Source organism: Eubalaena glacialis, chromosome 15 (assembly GCF_028564815.1).
Source record: "Eubalaena glacialis isolate mEubGla1 chromosome 15, mEubGla1.1.hap2.+ XY, whole genome shotgun sequence".
Classification (NCBI taxonomy): domain Eukaryota; kingdom Metazoa; phylum Chordata; class Mammalia; order Artiodactyla; family Balaenidae; genus Eubalaena; species Eubalaena glacialis.
In genome coordinates this window covers 68930716-68949395 of record NC_083730.1, presented here as the reverse complement: position 1 = coordinate 68949395, position 18680 = coordinate 68930716, and the positions used below count along the sequence as shown (strand labels likewise).

The window sequence follows — 18680 nt, the reverse complement described above, 5'->3', positions numbered from 1 at the left end:
GAGGGGGACCCACGCCCACCGCAGGGTTACAGGGGCTTAGGGGGATCACGGGACTCAAGTTCCTCCTACCAGGTTGGGTCCCAATCCCCGCACTTTTAGGCTCTTTGACCCAGGCCGTGTAGCAGACGCCGCAATCGAGGACAGTCACGGTCGAGAGAACTGGGCTTGCGGAGAGACCTGCGACAAACACCCCTCCCAGGGGCCCTTAAGGAACCAGAGCAGGCTCTCGGGGCCTTGGGCTGCAGTAACAGAAGCACAGCCTCCCTGGCAAGGGAGGGGAGAGTGCAGCGTCGCCCTTCCAGGCCCCTGGCCAGAACAGCCAGGCTGGGGAGGGGCCTGGAGGGCGACCGAAGGGTGGGGGGGGGGCGTCCAGGAGAAGAGAAGCCCCGGGGAGGGGGTGCAGGGCCACTGTCCCCTCTTTAATGGACTTAGCATCATTCCGGGGCTAGGAATGGCTTTGTCCCACGGGACGCCAAAGGGTAAGATGCAGCTTTTCATCCTCCATTGACAGATGAAAACACCCAGGCTGGAGAGGTGTCCTGATCTTTCCAAGGTACCTGTGGCGTGTTGAACCTTCCCACCAACAAGTCCTCAGAATGGAGCACAGATAAGACTTTCGACCTCCGGTGGGTCTCCCTGCCTCCACTTTTGTCTGCCTCTATCTAACCTCCACTGAGCAGCCAGGAGGGTCCTTTTCAGCGTCAGACCACATCACTGCCCTGCTGAAAATCTCCATCATGCTCAGAGTAGAAGCAGAGTCACTATGACCACGTATGAGACCTGGCACGACCCGTCCCCGCTCCTCCTGACCTCCAGCTTGCTGTCTCCTCCTCCACATGTTTCTCTTTGTCATGTTGGGCCTGTCTTCCCCCACGAGGATGGAAGCTCCATGAAGGCAGATTTATCTGCCCATCTTCTTCCCTGCTCCTCCCTCCGAGCCTGGCATACAGGACCCTCAATCGATACCTCAATCAGGAGCCACTGAGTGAACGGAGGGGATGGGGTGCAAATGACTCAGTTGTAGCTGCAGACCTCTCCAAGAGGTGGCACTGACAGGTTTCCTTTGCTCTGACTGTGGTCTTAACAAAAAACGGGCCATTTTACACTCCACAGGGAAAAATAAATAAAGGCGGAACCGAGGCTTCTGTTTCCCCGTTCACATGGGTGCCTGGGACTCCCGCGGGTCCAGCATGGGGTTCAGAGCACAGAGGGGCCAGCGGCGTGGGCTTCACCCCAGCTCCTCCACCTGCTGGGCATGAGTTTGGCAGCTGGCCCAGCTTCTCGTCCATGGAACGGGGCTGGTCATGGTCCCTGTCCTGTCAGGTGGGCCTGAGAATTGATGGAGATGCACACGAAGGTGCTTGCAGCAGTGCCTGGTACACAGCTGATAGCCAGTCAATATGCTCTCTCTTATTATTACTGTCTTTCACGCTCCTGTTGCTCTATCAGTTACTCATCCTTCCCCTCCAAGGAGCGGGGTTCATGTGGTCCCCAAGGCTACCCAATGCCCACGGTGCCCCAGAATCCACGTCTGCAGGATGCTGCCCACAGACATGTTTGCAGGGAGCTTTGGCTGCCCTGCTCTCCCCTGAGATGCAGAGGGACCCCTCCACCCCACCCCTCTTGTGCAGTCCCCCAGCCCTGGCCCCATGGTCCCCCCTCACCTTGACTGCAGAGGGCGCCGTGGGTCCCTGGGGCTGAAGGACGATCAGGTCGGGCCCAGCGCAGGTGTGCAGCAGCCGAGCCCGGTGGCGGTGCAGAAGCGTGTTCAGCACACTGGACTCGTTGACACTGACCAGGGAGGCCAGGTCCTCGGCCTGGTCCAGCTCGGGGGGATTGGCCTGTGAACCAGCACACAGTGTCCTCTGGCCTCCTGGGCCCCGCACCCGCCCAAACACACACACAGCCCTGGTGACCCTGTCCCTCGAGAGCTCTGTGCCAAAGACCAGAACAGAACACAAGGACTCTGGAGACAGTGAGGAAACGCTACAAATGAAACAGGGGCACCTCTTCTCCTTTGCTCTTTGTGCAGCCGCCCCATCCCCGCATGGTCCTTCCTCCCTGTGCTCATGGCACCGGGAGGGGGGATGCTCTCAGGACGACACAGCAAGACTCAAGCACCTTCTGTCTCTCAAACACGAAAGACGGGTGGTGCTCTAGAGTGAGGAAGTGTCCTCTGCTGTTTCCTCCTCTTCTGGGTCTTGTCGGGGAGCTCTGCGTGTGCTTCTGTGACACTGAGGATGGAGGCCAATGCCCTAACTGCCCCATTTCTGATAGCCCGTCGTACACTGATCGCTTGGAAATATGCCCAAACCCTTCTAGAAGCAAGGGACGCCTGCAGCCTCTCCTTAGGGCATCCACTCTAAAAACCTTCCTACCATTCTTTCCAGCTTCAAGGAGTTTTGGGGGCCTAATGCTCTGGTGTTTGGGTCAACCCTCAGCTCTTTTATGTGTCAGTTTTTCTTCTGAGGACACTGGCCTTCTGCAACCCAACACTGGTGGGAGTAGAGGCCCCGGGGTGGGCAGAGAAGGAGCAAAGAGGGATGAAGATGAACGAGGCCCACATGGAACTCCTGGAGGAAACTCCTTCTCAATTAGTAGGCTGTGAGGGGTGGAAAAGGATCAGGATAGGACCTTTTACTTCTATCATTAGACTCCGACTTATCCGCAAATAGATTCATGGTGTAGTGCAAAAATTATGCAAAACAACCAAAAAAACAAAAGGTTGATACCCAAAAGGTAGGCCACTGGAACCTATGCTATGGTCAATGGCAAACTGCTAATTTGGCTCTGAATTCCCTGGCAGCCAGGGTGAAAAAGGAAGCATGCTTTGTAGCATGATTTGCAATGTCCATAAAAAGGAAAACAATCACTTTCTCAGATCAAGCAGAAGAATTCCCAGTCCCAAGACCTGACAAACACATCTCTTAGTGTGTCCTCATAAAGGGGACACCATGGGACAGAGTAATGAGCCCTTAACAATATACCTCCAGCAGAGTAATGACTTCAATGGTGATCTTCCCTATAATTCCCCCCCAGGGCATCAAGCCGAAGTATTATGTGCAGTCAAGCACCGGGTAATCTCTCCCAGGGGTGGGGAAGGAGGGTGCGGAGCAGGCAGGGAGGGGGACGGGGGGCTCACCCGATGAACGTGGTCCTCATCCACCTCAGTGATGCTTTTGTCGGCATCAATGCACAGTCGCACCCTTCCTGCCGGCAGGTCGGCTGTTCCCTCGTCTGGCTTCAGCACCGTTGCTGGTAGACAACCCAGTGGGAGAGAGAGAAGGGGAGGGTGGGGGGGGGAGAGAGAAAAAGAGGAGCAGGGAAAGAGGGGAGGGCAGAAGACGGGGGCAGGTGGGGAGGAGAGGAAAAGAAAGGAGAAGAGAGATTGATTCTGAGTTGCTGAGCCAGGCCAAGGAGCTGGCAAGGTCTGAGACATGTCAGAAATGGGTAGCATCGCCTCCCCTTGGAGCTTATTTACAGGGAGGGTTCTGAATTGTGACCCCAAACTCTTTGAGGAGAGAGGCTGGGTCTGACTCATTTGGGGCTTTTAGCAGCTGGCACAATGCCAGGCACCCAGATGGTTGGGTGCACTGACCCAATGCATATATAGACCTGGGACGGCAGATAATGGCATACAGGCTGCCGTTTTTCTTTCCAGGGCCCGTGACAGACATCACTAATCAATCACTCTTCCCAGCCGTGTTCTGAATGGGACTCAGAGTAACTTCTCGGTAGCGTTTGGTCACTAGCCACAAATCACCAGCAAAAGATGAAATGAAATGAAATCCACTGAGATGAAATCCATTTGCCCACCTGCACTAGACTCCAAGTTCCTGGAGCAACACTGCAGGAAGCAAACAATGCTTTTGCTGCTTTAATGAATTAGTTAAATTAATTAATTACCAAGGAACAAATGCCTTCGAAAACAGCACCCAACAGACCAGCTGCCAAGGGTGAAATGACATCCACCTATTCCCACCCCAAAGCCACATATCCCCATCCCAGGCCCAGCTGCCCCTTACCCCCTTCCCTCCCCTTACTCCGCAGACTGGGATCAGGACCTGGCAAATACAGCTGGCAGCAGCAGAGGGCGTAAGAGGGAGAGGCTTAGCCCCCAGATGTGCTAACACCCCTAATTACCAAGAGTAAATCCATCCTTCTGAACCAGCCAGACTTTCTCCGCCTCATACCATCTGTCCTCAGGAGCCTGAGGGCAAAGATCACATAAATTAGACCAAGATGACGCTGCCCTCCCCCAACCCCCGTGTGAGGGGCAGACCCCTTACGTGGGCACTTCTCACAGTGCGTCTGGGACCAGCGAAATCAGAATCTTCCGGTGTGGGTGAGGGTGCTTATTTAAATGCAGAAGCCACAGCCCCACCCCAGCTTTCTGAATGGTAAGCTCCAAGGTGGGGACCGGGAATCTGCATTTTGAGCAATCTGCTGTTTACCTAGCACGAAGAACTGTTGTGTGACAACGTAAGCTCAGGCTCGAGAGGACACCTCACATGGTTGGGACGTTCCCTCACTCTGTGGAGAATCTCATCCCGGGACAGGTGCTGCAGGGTCCTCAAGACCCCCGCTTGTGGTCGGGGGAGTGCCTGTTCCCTTCTCTAGGCTGGCCATGCCCTCCATTCCCGGTCCATCTCCTGTCCCTGCCTTGTCCACCTCCAGGGGCAGGCCTTTCCCACCCCTCCTTCTCTGGCCTGCCCCTCCCCGCCCCCGGGGCCGCAGCCCCCTCACCTGGTCTGAGACTCCGCTCTGGCCTCCTCTGCTCCCCTCCTGCAGGGCTGGCCCCTCTCGGCTCTCCTGCCTCTGAGGCCTTTCCGCACGGTTCTCCAGAGCAGGCTGTCCGGGTCCTTGCGGCTCCATCTCCAGGGCCCCAGCCCCATCACCTGCTCTAGTGCAGGCCTCCTCTGCTTTCCGCCCTCTGTTCTCAGGCTGGTCCTCCTTCCCAGCTGTAACTGGGGTCTCTCCATGTGCATCCACCTCCTTGGGGGCTTTAGAGTCCTTCTCTGTCTTACTCCCAGCTTTACCTGCCTCCCCAAGCTCGCTCTGAGGTTGTCCCACCGTTTCCATCTTCCCCTGGGGCTCACCTGCCTTTCCAGTCATGCGCTGAGGCTCGCCTGCTTTCTCCATCGCTCCAGGAGCTTCCCCCACATTCCCCGGCACTGTGCCCGTCTTCTCCGCCTTCGTCTGCGGTTCGTCCATCCTGTCTGCCTTACTTCGGAGCGCACCTTCTCTGTCCTTCTTACTCTGGGGACCGTCCCACTTGCTCCTTCTGCCCAGGGAACCTCCCCACTTTCTCACCTGGGCTTGGGCCCCAGCCCACTTCCCTTCACCTGCTGCATCCTTGGAGAAATTCCACTTTGCTCCCTTGTTTGGGGGGTCCCCTCTCCCTTTCTCCGTTGCCCCCAGTTGCCCCCCCTCACCCAGCCCCTCTCTGCCCTGGGGCTCACATCCTTTCGCCCCTTTGGTCTGCGGGGCCCCACCCCCTTTCCCCACTGTGCCTTGATCCTTCTCGCCCTTTGTCAGTAGCACAGTTCCTGGGTTCCCAAGATCCCCGGTCTGGGTCATCTCAGCCTTCAGAGCTGCATCCTTGGTGCTGGCCTGGGGGCCACAAGGAGTCCCTGGGGTCTCCCCCTTTCTTTCCCCTCCAGGGTCTGTGGCTGGGGTCTTGCAAGCGGGGCCATCCCGGGGCTGGGTCCTCTGCTCTGGCTTGGCTGAGTCCGGGTCCAGCTTGGCCACCATCAGCAACACATCGCCCCTCCTCATCCCTCTCTTGAAGGGCAGGCTTTTTTTGGCTGGTGTCACACTGGGGCCCGACTCCTGGGGCTTCTCGCCATTGATATTGGTCATCAGCACCGGGTCCATGGTGCCAGCCCCCTCACTCTTCTTGCCCAGAATGTCTGAGCTCTGAGGAGAGCTCGACTGGTCGTCCTGGGAGATGTGCTGGCTTCCAGATTTGGTGCCACTGTTGGCTTGGCTGGTGGAAATCTCTGGGGTCTAGAAGAGACACCACAACCATACTGAGCTGCTTGCTGACCAGACAGCTTTGTCATTCACTCATTCATTCACTCATTTGTTCAGCCAGCCATTCATTCATCCAAAGACCCTCAAGCATCTACGGGCAATGGGCCAAACCCCAGCACCCTACACCCTAGGCTTTGGCTCAGAACCTCAAGGCCAGGTGACATTATGAAAGGAGAGTGGACTTTGGAGCCCAACAGACCCAAATTCACTTCCGAACTCTGCCACTCACTAGCTGTGTGGCCTTAGATAAATTACTTCCCCTCGGGACTTCGCTGGTGGTCCAGTGGTTAAGACTCTGCGCTTCCACTGCAGGGGACACAGGTTCGATCCCTGGTCGGGGAACTAAGATTCCACATGCCGCGCAGCACAGCCAAAACAAAACAAAACACACAAAAAAACTTCCCCTCTCTGAGTCAGTTTCCTTACCAATAAAATAAGAAGCATAATGTCCTACGTCACCAGGTGGGCGTAAGGCTTCCCAGTAGCATATGGAAGCTGAGCGCAGCACCTAGTACGTCCTCAGTGACAGGGGCTATTGCTGCTGCTGTCACTGGTGCTGTTGTCACTGTTCTATTATTTATGCCTGATTCTTCCTGCTGGGCCAGGAAGGGATGGGGAAAGGACATGGAGCCTGTCATCAGAGGACCTGTTCTAGTCTTGGCTCTGATGCTTTCCAGCTCGGTGACCTTGGACGACATCGCCTATCCTCTCTGAGCTTTGGTTTTCCCTCAGTGCAGGCAGATACCACCTGACCATCCAGATTTTTTGTAGGCTGAGATGTGGAAATTGCAGAGAACTGAACAAAGTGATCTCCTGCTACTTTCGCCACCCTGGTCCTCAGACCACACCTGCACACCAGGTGAGGGCTCTGGATCTGCCCTGAGGTCTTCCACTTTTGCGTGGCAGAGACATCTGGGTACCTGACACTCAGGGGTCTCCACTGCCTGTTCCTCTCTCATGTCTTTCTACTGCCTTGTGATGTCAGCCCCGCCCTGCCCTCCATCCTTAAACCAGCCTGGCTGTGGCCTGAACTGCTCACAGAGACAGCTTTGCCTCTGCCTCTGCAGAAGGAGACCACGGGGGGAGTTCTACCCTGATGCCTGGCTGCACCATCTGCCCTAGTCTGGGTTCTGCCACTTTGGACCCTGCTAACACCAGCCTCCCACACACCTGTGCCTGAGCATCTGGGTTCTCATCCTTTTGCATCCAGAACAGTCCCAGGATTGCGTTGATTCCACCTGCAAAGCTTCACACCTGAGTCTCCTTTCCCAAACCCAGGTCCACTCTCTCTCACCTGGGCCACGGCCACAGCCGCTGAGCTGATGTCCTGTCCATTTGCTGCCAGTCATTTAAAACCTCATCAAAAGATTCTGGAAGCTGCCCAGAGCCTCCAGGAAAGCCATTCAACACAGCCATCTGCCATTCAAAGTTCTTGAAAAGGAGGCCCCACCTCCACCTGGTCTCACTGTCCCTGCTCGTCTCCATGCTTCAGCCACACCTGGCATCTCCTGCCACACCTGACGCTTCCCAGCTTCCATGCTTTTGTTCACGCTGAGCTTGCTGCCTGGAACGCCCCTGCCCTCTCCACTCGTCCACATTCTACTCGTATTTCTATACCCAGCTCAAATGCCCCCTCCTCCACAAACGTGTGCCTGAAGACCTCAATCAGAAACTGCCTCATAGACCCCCAGAGTCCCAGAGCCCTGTCTGTTCGTGCACCATCTGCACCATGACCACATTCTGCATCCCGTTCTAGCTCTGATTTGTGTTGCTCTCCTGTTTTAGGTGATGGATGCCTCCAGAGCACAGTCTCAATCTTCATCTTTGTAAAAATGACAATAATAATAATAATAATAATGGCTATCATTTATAGATCTTGCAATGGGCCCTACATCGCCATAATGCAATATCCTTCTTAACCTAATAAAGAACCCAATGAAGTAGGTTCTGAACTTCTCCCCATTCTACAGATAAGGGAGCAAACACAGAGATGTAGGGGGCCCAAGAGACAAACCCAGAATGGAAAGTCACACAGGCCTCTCTGAGTCTGAAGCCAGTGCCCTTAACTGTTGAGTACTGACAGCCTCGCTTGTCTTTCTGGGACTCGCTGGAATCTCCTGGGAGCTTTAAAAAATTCTGTCGCTTCGGCTCCACTCCCAGAGAGTCTGATGCAGCTGGTCTGGGTGGTGGCCCCCCAAGTGATTGCAACATGCAACCGGGGCTGAGAACGCCAGAGCCCGGAAGCTCAGTCTGACCTTCTGGGACCAGGCAGGACACCACCTTCGAAAGGGGATTGGCTGCAGCTGGCAAATCTCACCACTGTCCACACCATTTTGAACAGTGAGTCAGGGCCTTATTTTTAACCAAACCCCCGTAGAGGAGACAGTAACACAGGGGTGGGCCAAGCAAGACAACCCATCCCAACCTCCCTCCCCTCTACTCTGTGCACTCTCTTCCTTCAGATTTTCTCAGTCACCAAAACCCTCAGATCCCATCTGCAGCCTTCTTAGTACAAGGGGGAAGAAGAACATCTAGAATCACTGGGGCTGAGAGGAAACTCACAGCCCAACCATTTTACAGATGAACAAACTAAGGCCAAGAGAGGGGATGGGATTTGGCCTGGAACACATAGAGTGGTGGGGCCAGAGCTAGAACCCAATTCTCCTGACATTCGATATGGATCTCTTTCGGCCCCGATGTTATTCCAGTCTCTCCCCATCCCTCACTGGCTGGGTGGCCTTAGGAAAACCAAGTCACCTCCCAGAGCCTCGTCTTCCACTCCTGCAAAATGGTGATGGAGTCTAATGGCTCCCTGCAAGGATCATATGAGGCTCCAATGAAACGGCTGTGCTGGGGCGAGGAGAGAGAGGCCAAAGTTATTTAGTGATCGGGGCAAGAAAATTAAATTGGCAGGACCCAGCAAGGGTTCTCTGCCTCGCAGCAACATGTCCTGAGGCTGCCCTGCTCCAGCCCTGGGAACATCTTGGCCCATGGTCCAGACACCTGTTGTCATCTGAGGCCTGTCCATCATACTCAGAGTCTCCATCCATGCCCTGCAGTGACAGCTTATCCCTGTCCTCTGCTTAGCTCTGCTTCTCAACTTGTGCACAGCAAAGCCAGCATAGCCTGCAGGCTCCTGGAACCCTTTCCTCCCCAGGCCTCTGTGGCCACCACACCAGCCACCTCACTCCCCAGACTGGCCCTTTCCCAGGCAGCTTGCCAGAGCAGAGGACACACAGACTCTGGCCCTGGTCTGCCTCTATCTGGCCTCATGACCTTGAGCAAATGCCTTGACCTCTCTGAATCTCAGTCTCCACCTCTGATAAGTGGGTATAATCCCATCCACCCCCTTGCTGTACAGGGTATCAAATGAGCCCCTGAGAAGACAGTGAATCTTGTCGAGTGATAAACGGCACACAGTAACACTGCATCGCGACCTAAGAGCAGTCTGTGGAGGTGGACTTTGGCCCCCACTTACGCCTGCGTCAGCCACGGGTGGGGACAGAGCCTGCCCTCCCTGTCACCCCCCCACAAAGGCTCAGCAGGGGGGTTTCAGCAGCTGCTGCCGTTCAGTTGCTAGAGGACTTCGCTGATGCATCAGAGTCACTGTGACTGGACAGGTGCAGGCACGTGGGGGACCTGCCAGGCAAACAACAGCTGAAGGGGCATGGGAGGCAAAGCCAGGGTGGCCACTGGGCTCAAGCCAACTCCAGGCCCTGAGGCCACCAGATCTCTCAGCCCAACCGCTGCAGCATCCACCCAGCGTCAAGAGGGCATAGCAGAGATGCAAGGAGATGCACTTTCTGTTAACACTGTGATATGCCCAAGGTGCAAGCACCCCAAGCCTGCTTCCCTGGTGTCCAGGCTCATCATCCTGGCTGAAGAGCCGGGGGAAAGGAGGGAGGCAGCACTGGACACCATCAGGGGTCAATCTGCAAGTCCTTCAAGCACAGGGACTGCACCTCGTCCACCTACTGCTTCCATCCAGCAGTGCTGTTCAGAACATGTAAGTGGGCACCGACCAGTCAGAAGGGACGCCAGCTGGAGCAGGGCCCTGAGGTCCCTCCTGTGCCAAGCAGTGAGCCTTTAATCATTGGCTGTGGCCACTCTGAGGGACTCAGGAAAGGGGCCTAGCTGAGCATGGCAGCTGGGGGGCACTTGGGGTACTTGGGGCCATGGCATTTACCACCTGCTATGGAAGGGTTTCAGAATTTTAACAACCAATACAGCAATAATCAGAGAACACCAACTGAACATCTTTTCTGCTTAAATGAAAGCAAACTATCTATACATCCTCAGTTAATATTTAGGTTTCCCTTTTCACAAAAGTAGTGGCAGAATGATCCCCTCGTACATCAACTGTTACCATCCATTCACTCAGTGAACAAAAATTTTTGAGCATTCACTATGGGTCAAGTTCTATGAGAGCTGCTCAAGATACAGAGTCGAATGAGAGAGAGAGTTGTTGCTCTTAAGGAATGCCTAGTCAAATAAGTCACATGATCAACTAATTACTATGCTGACCACAATTAAGACAGGCATAGAGGGTGGAGTGGGAATTAAAGGAAGGCAATGGGAGAGCTTTCCAGAGATGTACCATTAGAGCTGGGTTTTGACAGAGGTGTAGGAGTTCAACAGATCGAGCTGAAGTGGGGACTGCAGTAACAAAGGCTGGCAAGTGACTCAAAGGATGCTCACAGGACAGGATGGTGGGTATTTTTAAAATTATTTATTTAGGCTGTGCCAGGTCTTCGTTGCGGCATGCGGGATCTTTAGTTGCAGCATGCACATGTGATCTAGCTCCCTGACCAGGGATTGAACCCGGGCCCCCTGCAGTGAGAGTGCGGAGTCTTAGCCACCGGACCACCAGGGAAGTCCCCAGAATGGTAGGTACTGAGAGTCACCTGGTCCCCTTCCTGTGGGGCCACTTACCTCTCGTTCCGGGGAGGCAAGTGCTGCCTGTTTCCGCCGTCTTGCTTCCTTCGACTCTTTCTCAGTCTCCCGGACCAGTTGCCTAATGAAGCCCCCTGGGATGACAGAGAAAAGGGGAGGGGGCGAGGATGGTGGAGGGCTCCTGTCCTCTTCCCGAATCTGTTTTGCAGAAGCAAGGAAGGAGAAAGCTCAGTGAATGAACCAGTGGAGGCAAGCTGCCCTTTAAAGAATCTGCGACAGAGCCAGGGAGGCGCCCAAAGAGGACATACACGACCAAGCTCACGTACAAGAGGCCACAGCAAAGCAGGAGAGGCTCGGCGAGGCTCTGGGAAGCCTCAAGACAGCGAATGAAAATGGAATGCACGAGCTTCAGAGGTTACTCCAGTTGGTGCGATCTCTGCCTGGACCCAGTTTCCTCATAATACGAATTTGCATGAACAAGGCCACTGGTTCCCTTCCTTGGTGTGGGACAGACCCATCTCTGGGAAGACCTGTTTCAGAAGGAGCTTTTCCAGGTTTCCAGAAGGGGATGGATCACAGGGAACCATCCACACTCTCCTGTCCCATCTCAGCTTGTAGTTAATAGATTAAGCACTTAATTCATCACTTTAATCACTTTCTGTGCCAGGAGCATGGTAAGGGAGGGAAGGGCGGGAAGTCATGGTTTATATAAGGATCCAGCCCTATGGCTACAGCCCGCTCCGCTGACCCAGTGCCGTGACTTCTTGATGGTCCTTAAGCCAGAATCTGGACAGCCAGGGGCTCCCCAATACTGGGCTTTAAAGCCTGCATTTTACCCCAGAAATGTGGTCTAAGCCAGCTAGCTGGACTTGGATTGCAGCTGAGACTTGCCACAGAGACCTTGGAGGCTGAGACCTGGGCCTGGCTGTGAGCGACTGGGGTGCGTCTTTAACCAGCATCATTGTGACTGCTCATGAGTTTAAAAAAGAGAAAAATCTCCAGCGCTTCTTACGGCAGAGCTACACACTGGTTTAAAATAAGCTCCTTATCAAGGTCCTCTTCAAGAGGGTGGCAAAGACTTGATCTCTGCAGCCCTGCTGATAAAAGGGAATCTAAAAGAGATAGGAAAGTCCAGGAGACACAGCAGAGGCCAGGAGATAAGGCAGACTTCTGCCTAGGAAGAGAGAAGCCAGAGACACACGGAGAGTGGGCTCACGTTTACACCACGCTCGCGTGGACTGAAACCTGAGAGTGAAAGGCACGCTCCGCGGGTGCCAACCTCCACTCCCTCCAGCATTGTTCCATGCTACACCCAGATCAGCCTGGGAGGGGCAGAGGCAGCCAGAAAGAAGCTTCTCGACCACCCCACCCTTCAGCCTCCAATTCATTAAATCGTGTCCACAGCGTGGGATGAGGTGAAGAGGAGATAACAAGCATCAAAGAAAGAGGCGGCCCTTCATGGAATCTTATGAGAAACACAAAAGGGAAAAGCAGAATCACTGGGAAGAAGGGCCCGCTGCCAGTTCTCCATGGTGACAGAAGGCAGGGACCGCAGAAACTCATCCCCATGGCATAAACCTGGCAGCCAACAGCCCTGCCTCTGCCCCCTCACCCCCCGCTTCCCCACCCACACTTCTCCCACACAACCCTCATGCTCATCAGAGCTGCCATGAGGATGGAGACTGGACAGCTGGTCTACCCTTGTTCCCCCGCCACCTACTGCGGAACAGACGGAGACCAGGCAGCCCTGGGAGGAGTCAAGGGCATGGTCACTAATGCCTGGCTGGGTTGGAGAGGCCATGGCTAACCGAGGCAGAAGACCGAAGGGGGACTGGACATGCCCCAGGGAGGCTCTGGATGTCAGAATCCCTGCCCCCGGTGGCCCCAGGTGGGAGGGGGCAGCCTGGGTCACCGGGGCCATGACTTGTCCTTGGAGGGTCCAGTTGGCCCATGTGGCTGCAGCCCGAGCCCTGACCGTTACTTTCCTTCTGCTCCCACAGGGCCAGGCGTGATGAGATGGCCATGCTGAGGCAGTGCCAGGACCGTGAGATGAGATGAGGTGAGATGAGATGAGGTGAGATGAGATGAGATGGGATGGGATGGGATGAAGCTCTCTGCCAGGCAGCACGGAATACGGCTTTATGGACACACGTAGCGCATGAGATGATGGACACGAGACTGACCCACGGAGACACAGAGGGGAGAGAAGAGAGGGACAGGTTAGCTTGTGGGTACTGCCCAGCTCTAACCCCCACCAATGCCACGAACCAAGACCACAAAGCCGGGCACAACTCACTGTCATTTACATCTGGGAGGAATGCGGTCAGCAGGGAGCTGCTGGCCATGGAGTGGACAGTGCCCTGATATCCTTGCCCCCTGACCCCGCACTTTAACTTTCTCTTGATGTACACAGTCAGAAAAGTACATACTAGTAAGTGTATAGCTCAGTGGCTCTCACATAAAGAACACAACTATATAACTAGCACCCTGACCAAATTAAAACTATTAAACTTTTAAAATAAAAACATGATTTTATTTTAAAGTATACTGAATTTAATTTAAAATGTTGATTAAAATTAAATTTTAATCTTAATTAAAATTAACAATTTTAATTAAAATTATTAAAAGTACATTTGAATTTAATTTGAAGTATTCTTTATGAATATTATAGTAAATATTGTAAACATATTATATAAATACATAAATATTATAAATAAAATAATAAACAGGCAAATCTAATCTAATCTAATCTATAGTGATGGAGGTGGGAGCACCACGAGTGGAACTTCCTAGGGCAATGGAAATGTCCTGTATCTTGATGCGAGTTGTGAAATGTGAAATAAAATGGAGTCACCTATGTCAGGGGTTTTACAATGGGGCTGTTAGGCCATCAAGGAGGGGGACCTTACACACATCCTCCCCCGGTGCAACCACGAACTTCGGAACTGGTCCAAACCACAAAGATTCCAAGGACTCTGCAAGAACACCTGAGATTTGTCCCAGTGAGGAACTTTTACTTCCCTCTAGTGATAGCCTTAGCGCTCAATCACGTTAATCGAAGACCAACTTCGACCTCCTACTCCAATTAAAATTCTTTGTAATGCAAACCTCCCCACTTTGCCTTTAAAAGCCTCTGAATTTTACTCCCTAGCAGGACACTGTTTGCGTTGCTACCGAAATCTGTGTGCCCGAATTACAGTTCTTTAATCCCCAATAAAATTTTTGTTGGATTACTGCCTTCTAAGTTTATTTAGGTTGACAGAGTGTTGGTTACGCTAGTATAGCATGTGTAAAAATTCATCCAGCTGTACAATTAAGCTTGAAATTTTTACTGTATTAAATCATATCTCAATTCAAAAAATAGAACATTACCAGCCCCTTGACCATCCCTCATGCCCGCTTCTAGTAACTATTCCCCTGAGGACAGCCACTCTCCTGATTTCTAAAACCACAGAAGACTGTGTGTTTCTTTTGTGCGGTAGCAGTTGGCTCCACGGTTTGACCGTGAAAATGAGGAAAGGGTAGGAAACCTTGACTATTATTAATTGACCCAGAGCTTTGGGGAAAAGATTAAGCATTTTTAGCATCATTTTGAAAGCCTTAACATACATACATAACTTTTGACCTAGAAAGCCCTCTTCTGGAAAACAAATTTGAGGAAGTGATCCTCAACCAGAAAATATCACCACTGTGTTGCTTGTACAACTAAAAAACCTAAGTCTCCGATAACTAGAGAAGTTGCATAAATTAGAGCACATCTGACTTAAAGGAATAGTATGAACCCATTGAAAAGGATGCTTAGGAAACATTTTAAAACAGCTTTATTCAGCCCACGTCAGACCTTCTAGGCCAGTGTCTGTACAAACCTGCTGAAGCGAGTTTTCCGGTCTCCTTTATTCGCGTACTATAAATAGAAATGTTGGGGGGGGGAATGTAAATTAGCAAGCCCAAAGTGGAAAGAACCTGTCAGCCTCATATCCAGGTGTCAATAATAAAATAAAATATTAAATTGTTAAAGTAAAAATAAAAAACTGCTTTCTCTGAGGTATAATTTCTATGCCAGCCGTAAGCTTCACCCATTGTGAGTATACACTTTGATGCTTTTTGATAAATTTACAGTTTTTTAAACAAATTTATAGAGTTTTGCAACCCTCACCAGAATCCCATCACCCCCAAAAGGCCCTTCATGCCTATTTGCCTCGCTAGCTGTTCCCACCCTCAGCCCCAGGCAACCACTAATTTACTTTCTAACCTCTACATATTGCCTTTTCTGGACTTTTGATATGAATGGAATCCTAGAGAATGCACTCTTTCACGTGTGTCCTCTTTCATTTTGCATAATGTTTTTGAGGTTTGTCTGCATCGTTGCGTATATCAGCGTTCCACCGTATGGATAAACCACATCCTCTTTATCCATTCACCAGCTGACGGACATTTGGGTTGTTTCCACTTTGGGCCCTGATGAATAATACTGCTATGAAGAGTCCTGTAAGCCTTGGTGTGCCCATGTGTTTTCACTTCTCTTAGGGAGATTCACAGGAGGTCGCACTGCTGGGTTGTCTGCTAACTTTATGTTTGACTTTTTAAGAACTGGCCCAACCGTCTTCCAAAGTGGCTGCAGTCATTTCCCATCCTGCCTGCAGTGTCTCAGGCCCATTTGCGAAGTATCTGCAATCACACTGGAAGGTGCTCCGATTGGCTTGTGAGGTAAAGGAGGCAGAGGGCAACACGGCGCACACGCGCGCACACACACACACAAGAACTATCCAAAATGGGCAAATAACAAAGCACCCCACACAGAAAATGAAGAGCCCTCCTATATGCCCAGGTTCTGCATCTACGAATTCAACCAAGCGTGAATCGAAAAAACTTGGGGCAAAAAAAATTCCAGAAAGTTCCAAAAATCAAAACTTGAATTTGCTGTGCCCTGGCAACTATTTACGTTGTATTTACATTTACATTGTTTTTACATAGCATTTACATTGTATTTATAACTGCTAACATAGCATTTACAGTGCATTAGAGATGATTTAAAGTATATGAAGGAGGCTGTGCTGGGTTATATGCAAATATTACACCGTTTTATATAAGAGACTTGAGCATTCATGGATTCTGGTATCTGTGGAGGGTTCTTGGAACCAATCCCCGAGGGATACCGAAGGACGACTATACAGCAAGATCTTAGCGAAGGGGGTCAAGAGGGGAGGAAGGAGCCTCTTTCTTCCCCCTTCGGTTTTTCTCACTTCTATCTCTGAGCAGGATCCCTCACTGACCCCTCCCAGCCCCCTCCTGGAAGATAACCCCATCCTCAACACTCAGAGTTACCATGGTTCACGAGTTTTCGGAGGTCCCCTTGGCCTGTAAAGAGCTGCTTTCAGGGACTTACCCATAAGAAGACGGCTCGGGCAGCGTTCCCGGAAACCCTGCCCCGCGCAGAGACAACTGCACATCCTGGAAGCTGATGAGACAAACCTCACGGGGTGGCGCTGAGCTGAACCCATCTCGCCAGACAACACCACGGCCCTTGTTTTCCAACTCCGCGTGGAGCGAGGTCAAGCCACTCCCATCATCTCGCGAGAGTCCACTGTGGCCCTCTTTCCAGCTCCGCGTGGGCGATATCACCCCGCTCCCCTCATCTGGCGAGATCCCACCGTGACTTCGCTTTTCAACCCCCACGTGAGGTGATGTCAAGCGACTCTCATCATCTCGCGAGAGCCCATTGTGGCCCCCCGCTTTCCAACTCCACATGGGGTGCTGTCACATGATAGTTTGAAATCAGCCAAGGGAGTGTTTACACCACAGAAACTGGCAAATACCACAAAGCAGGGCTTTTGCTCCCAGAGCCGGGCGTTAAACACTGACCAGCACAGCGCTGGCTGACACTGCAGCGCTCCTGCAGGGCCTGGCAACGATGAAATCACAAGATCCGAAGACCCAAGAAGGGATATTTCAGCTCTGATGAGGTCACGTGCCAACGGGAGACCCTTAAAACATGTTCGAGTGAAAACAGCCAAGTCTTTGCCTTAAGAAGAAGGCCCCATAGTGTGGGCTCTCCAGGTTGCAGAGGCACAAGAGGTAAATAAAGCTGGAGAATAAGCAGGAGCCCAGGTCTCTGGCGAGAGGGGCTGGGGGAGAGAAGGGGACAAAAGACCCCCTCCCCACTCATCCCCTTAGGAGACACTGGAGAGGACCCAAGTGACTCACAGCCAGAATTCACTCTGCTACACGCCTGGGCAGAGGAGCCCAGGTTATGAATAGGCGTGACCTGAGGTTGCTGCCCTGGCCACTGCCCTCCCCGCAACACTTCCCATCTGGCTCAGGCCCGCCCAGGTCAGTGGCTGCTTCCCAAGAATAGCCCTCAGCTTCAAGGCTCTAGGGGGGATCCTGGCTGATGGTCTGGGTAGTCCTCAGCCGGGCTGCTGGCAGGCCCAGGGGTCCAGAGCACATGGGGGAAATGAGAGAGCTCAGTCTCGGGCCTTTCCTCCTCCTGTCTTGCCCCTCAAAGGCACCAGGCCAGCCCCACTGACCCAGGGCCAGGAGCCAATTCTACTGGGGTGGCTTTGTCAAGCCTTAATTTAAGCAAGTGTTCTTATCACCACATTCTCATCCTGGCCTGAAACTCACACCTGCCTCATCAGCTGCTGTTTTAAGCCCATGAGGAGGCCCCAGGTGCTCCGAATTCGTGGGACAAAGTCTCAAGTCTCCCCTCAGAGGTGAGGGAGGCTGGTGAAAGGAGAAGTAACCCCCAAAGCCAGGGATGGTTTGAAACAGTTTTCCATGTAGACATGCTGGTCTGAGTGGCCCCATGGGGCCCTCAAGGCTTTCCCTCTCACATCTCAATGTTCAGCCCTAACCCAGCAGCTAATCCTCCAATGACTTCACCTGTCTCAAAGAACAAACTCCCAAGTCTTTATAGTGGCCTACAGGGCCCTCGTGGTCACCTGTCCTAACGTCTCTCCCCCTTGCTCCCCCACTTCAGTGAGGAGTGACCTGGATGCACCCTTCCACATTCTGTTCCCTCTGCTTCACACGCTTTTCCTTCTGCGTGGCTCACATCTTCAGCTCTTTTAAGTCGTTGCTCAGAGTCACCTTCTCAGTGATCCTGCCTTCACCATCCCATTGAAATTGCTGCATAGCTCCATTCCACCTCGCCGCACCCTATCCCAGGACTGCCCATCATCTGATCTTACTCTTTTTCCCCCATAGCCCTTGACCACTGTCCACCATGCTGTGTGTTCTTTGTTTAGTTTCTGACTCCCCATGCAGAACATGGCCCCTAAGAGGTTCAGCATTTCCATCTGTTTTGTTAGCTTATGTGGCCCCAGAGCCTAGGACAGTGCCTGGCACACACTTGCTCTCCATACATATTTGTCGAGTGACTGAATGGATGAATGTTTAGGAGCGTGGCTGGGGAGGGGCAGAGCAGGCCGTTGCCAGCAAGTCTACAGCGGGGATTTCTGACGTCCCCCTGTGCTGTCAGCATCTACATCTGTTATCATGGCCCACGTTCATGTCCCGCCACCACTATTCCCTTGTGGGCGCCCAGGAAGTTCTCTGAGACTGTTTTCTCAGCCGTAAAATGGGAAGAGGACGGCCACATACCCACATGCTTAATCACTGGTAACTGCTTTCAATCATCTTTTCATTTTCTTTCGACTCCATGGCCAAAGCCGGCCTGGAGGCCCCAGCCCAGGAACCAGAACGGGGTGATTCACCGACATTTAGGGAGAACCTACACTGTGCCGAGCACT

General features: G+C 52.6%; 1 protein-coding gene across 1 annotated transcript in view; it reads right to left on the bottom strand.

Annotated features, from left to right (window-relative positions):
• The window catches only part of MYO18B (myosin XVIIIB), a 218838-nt gene extending 206108 nt beyond the window's left edge, over positions 1-12730 (bottom strand). Inside the window, exons 1-6 of the mRNA XM_061169252.1 lie at positions 12650-12730; positions 10969-11127; positions 4747-6009; positions 4144-4210; positions 3143-3255; positions 1665-1841 (exon numbers count right to left, since the gene is read on the bottom strand). Coding sequence (XP_061025235.1) covers positions 1665-1841; positions 3143-3255; positions 4144-4210; positions 4747-6009; positions 10969-11127; positions 12650-12730 — 1860 coding nt within the window. The remainder of the gene's footprint in view (positions 1-1664; positions 1842-3142; positions 3256-4143; positions 4211-4746; positions 6010-10968; positions 11128-12649) is intronic.
• Positions 12731-18680: the final 5950 nt, after the last annotated feature.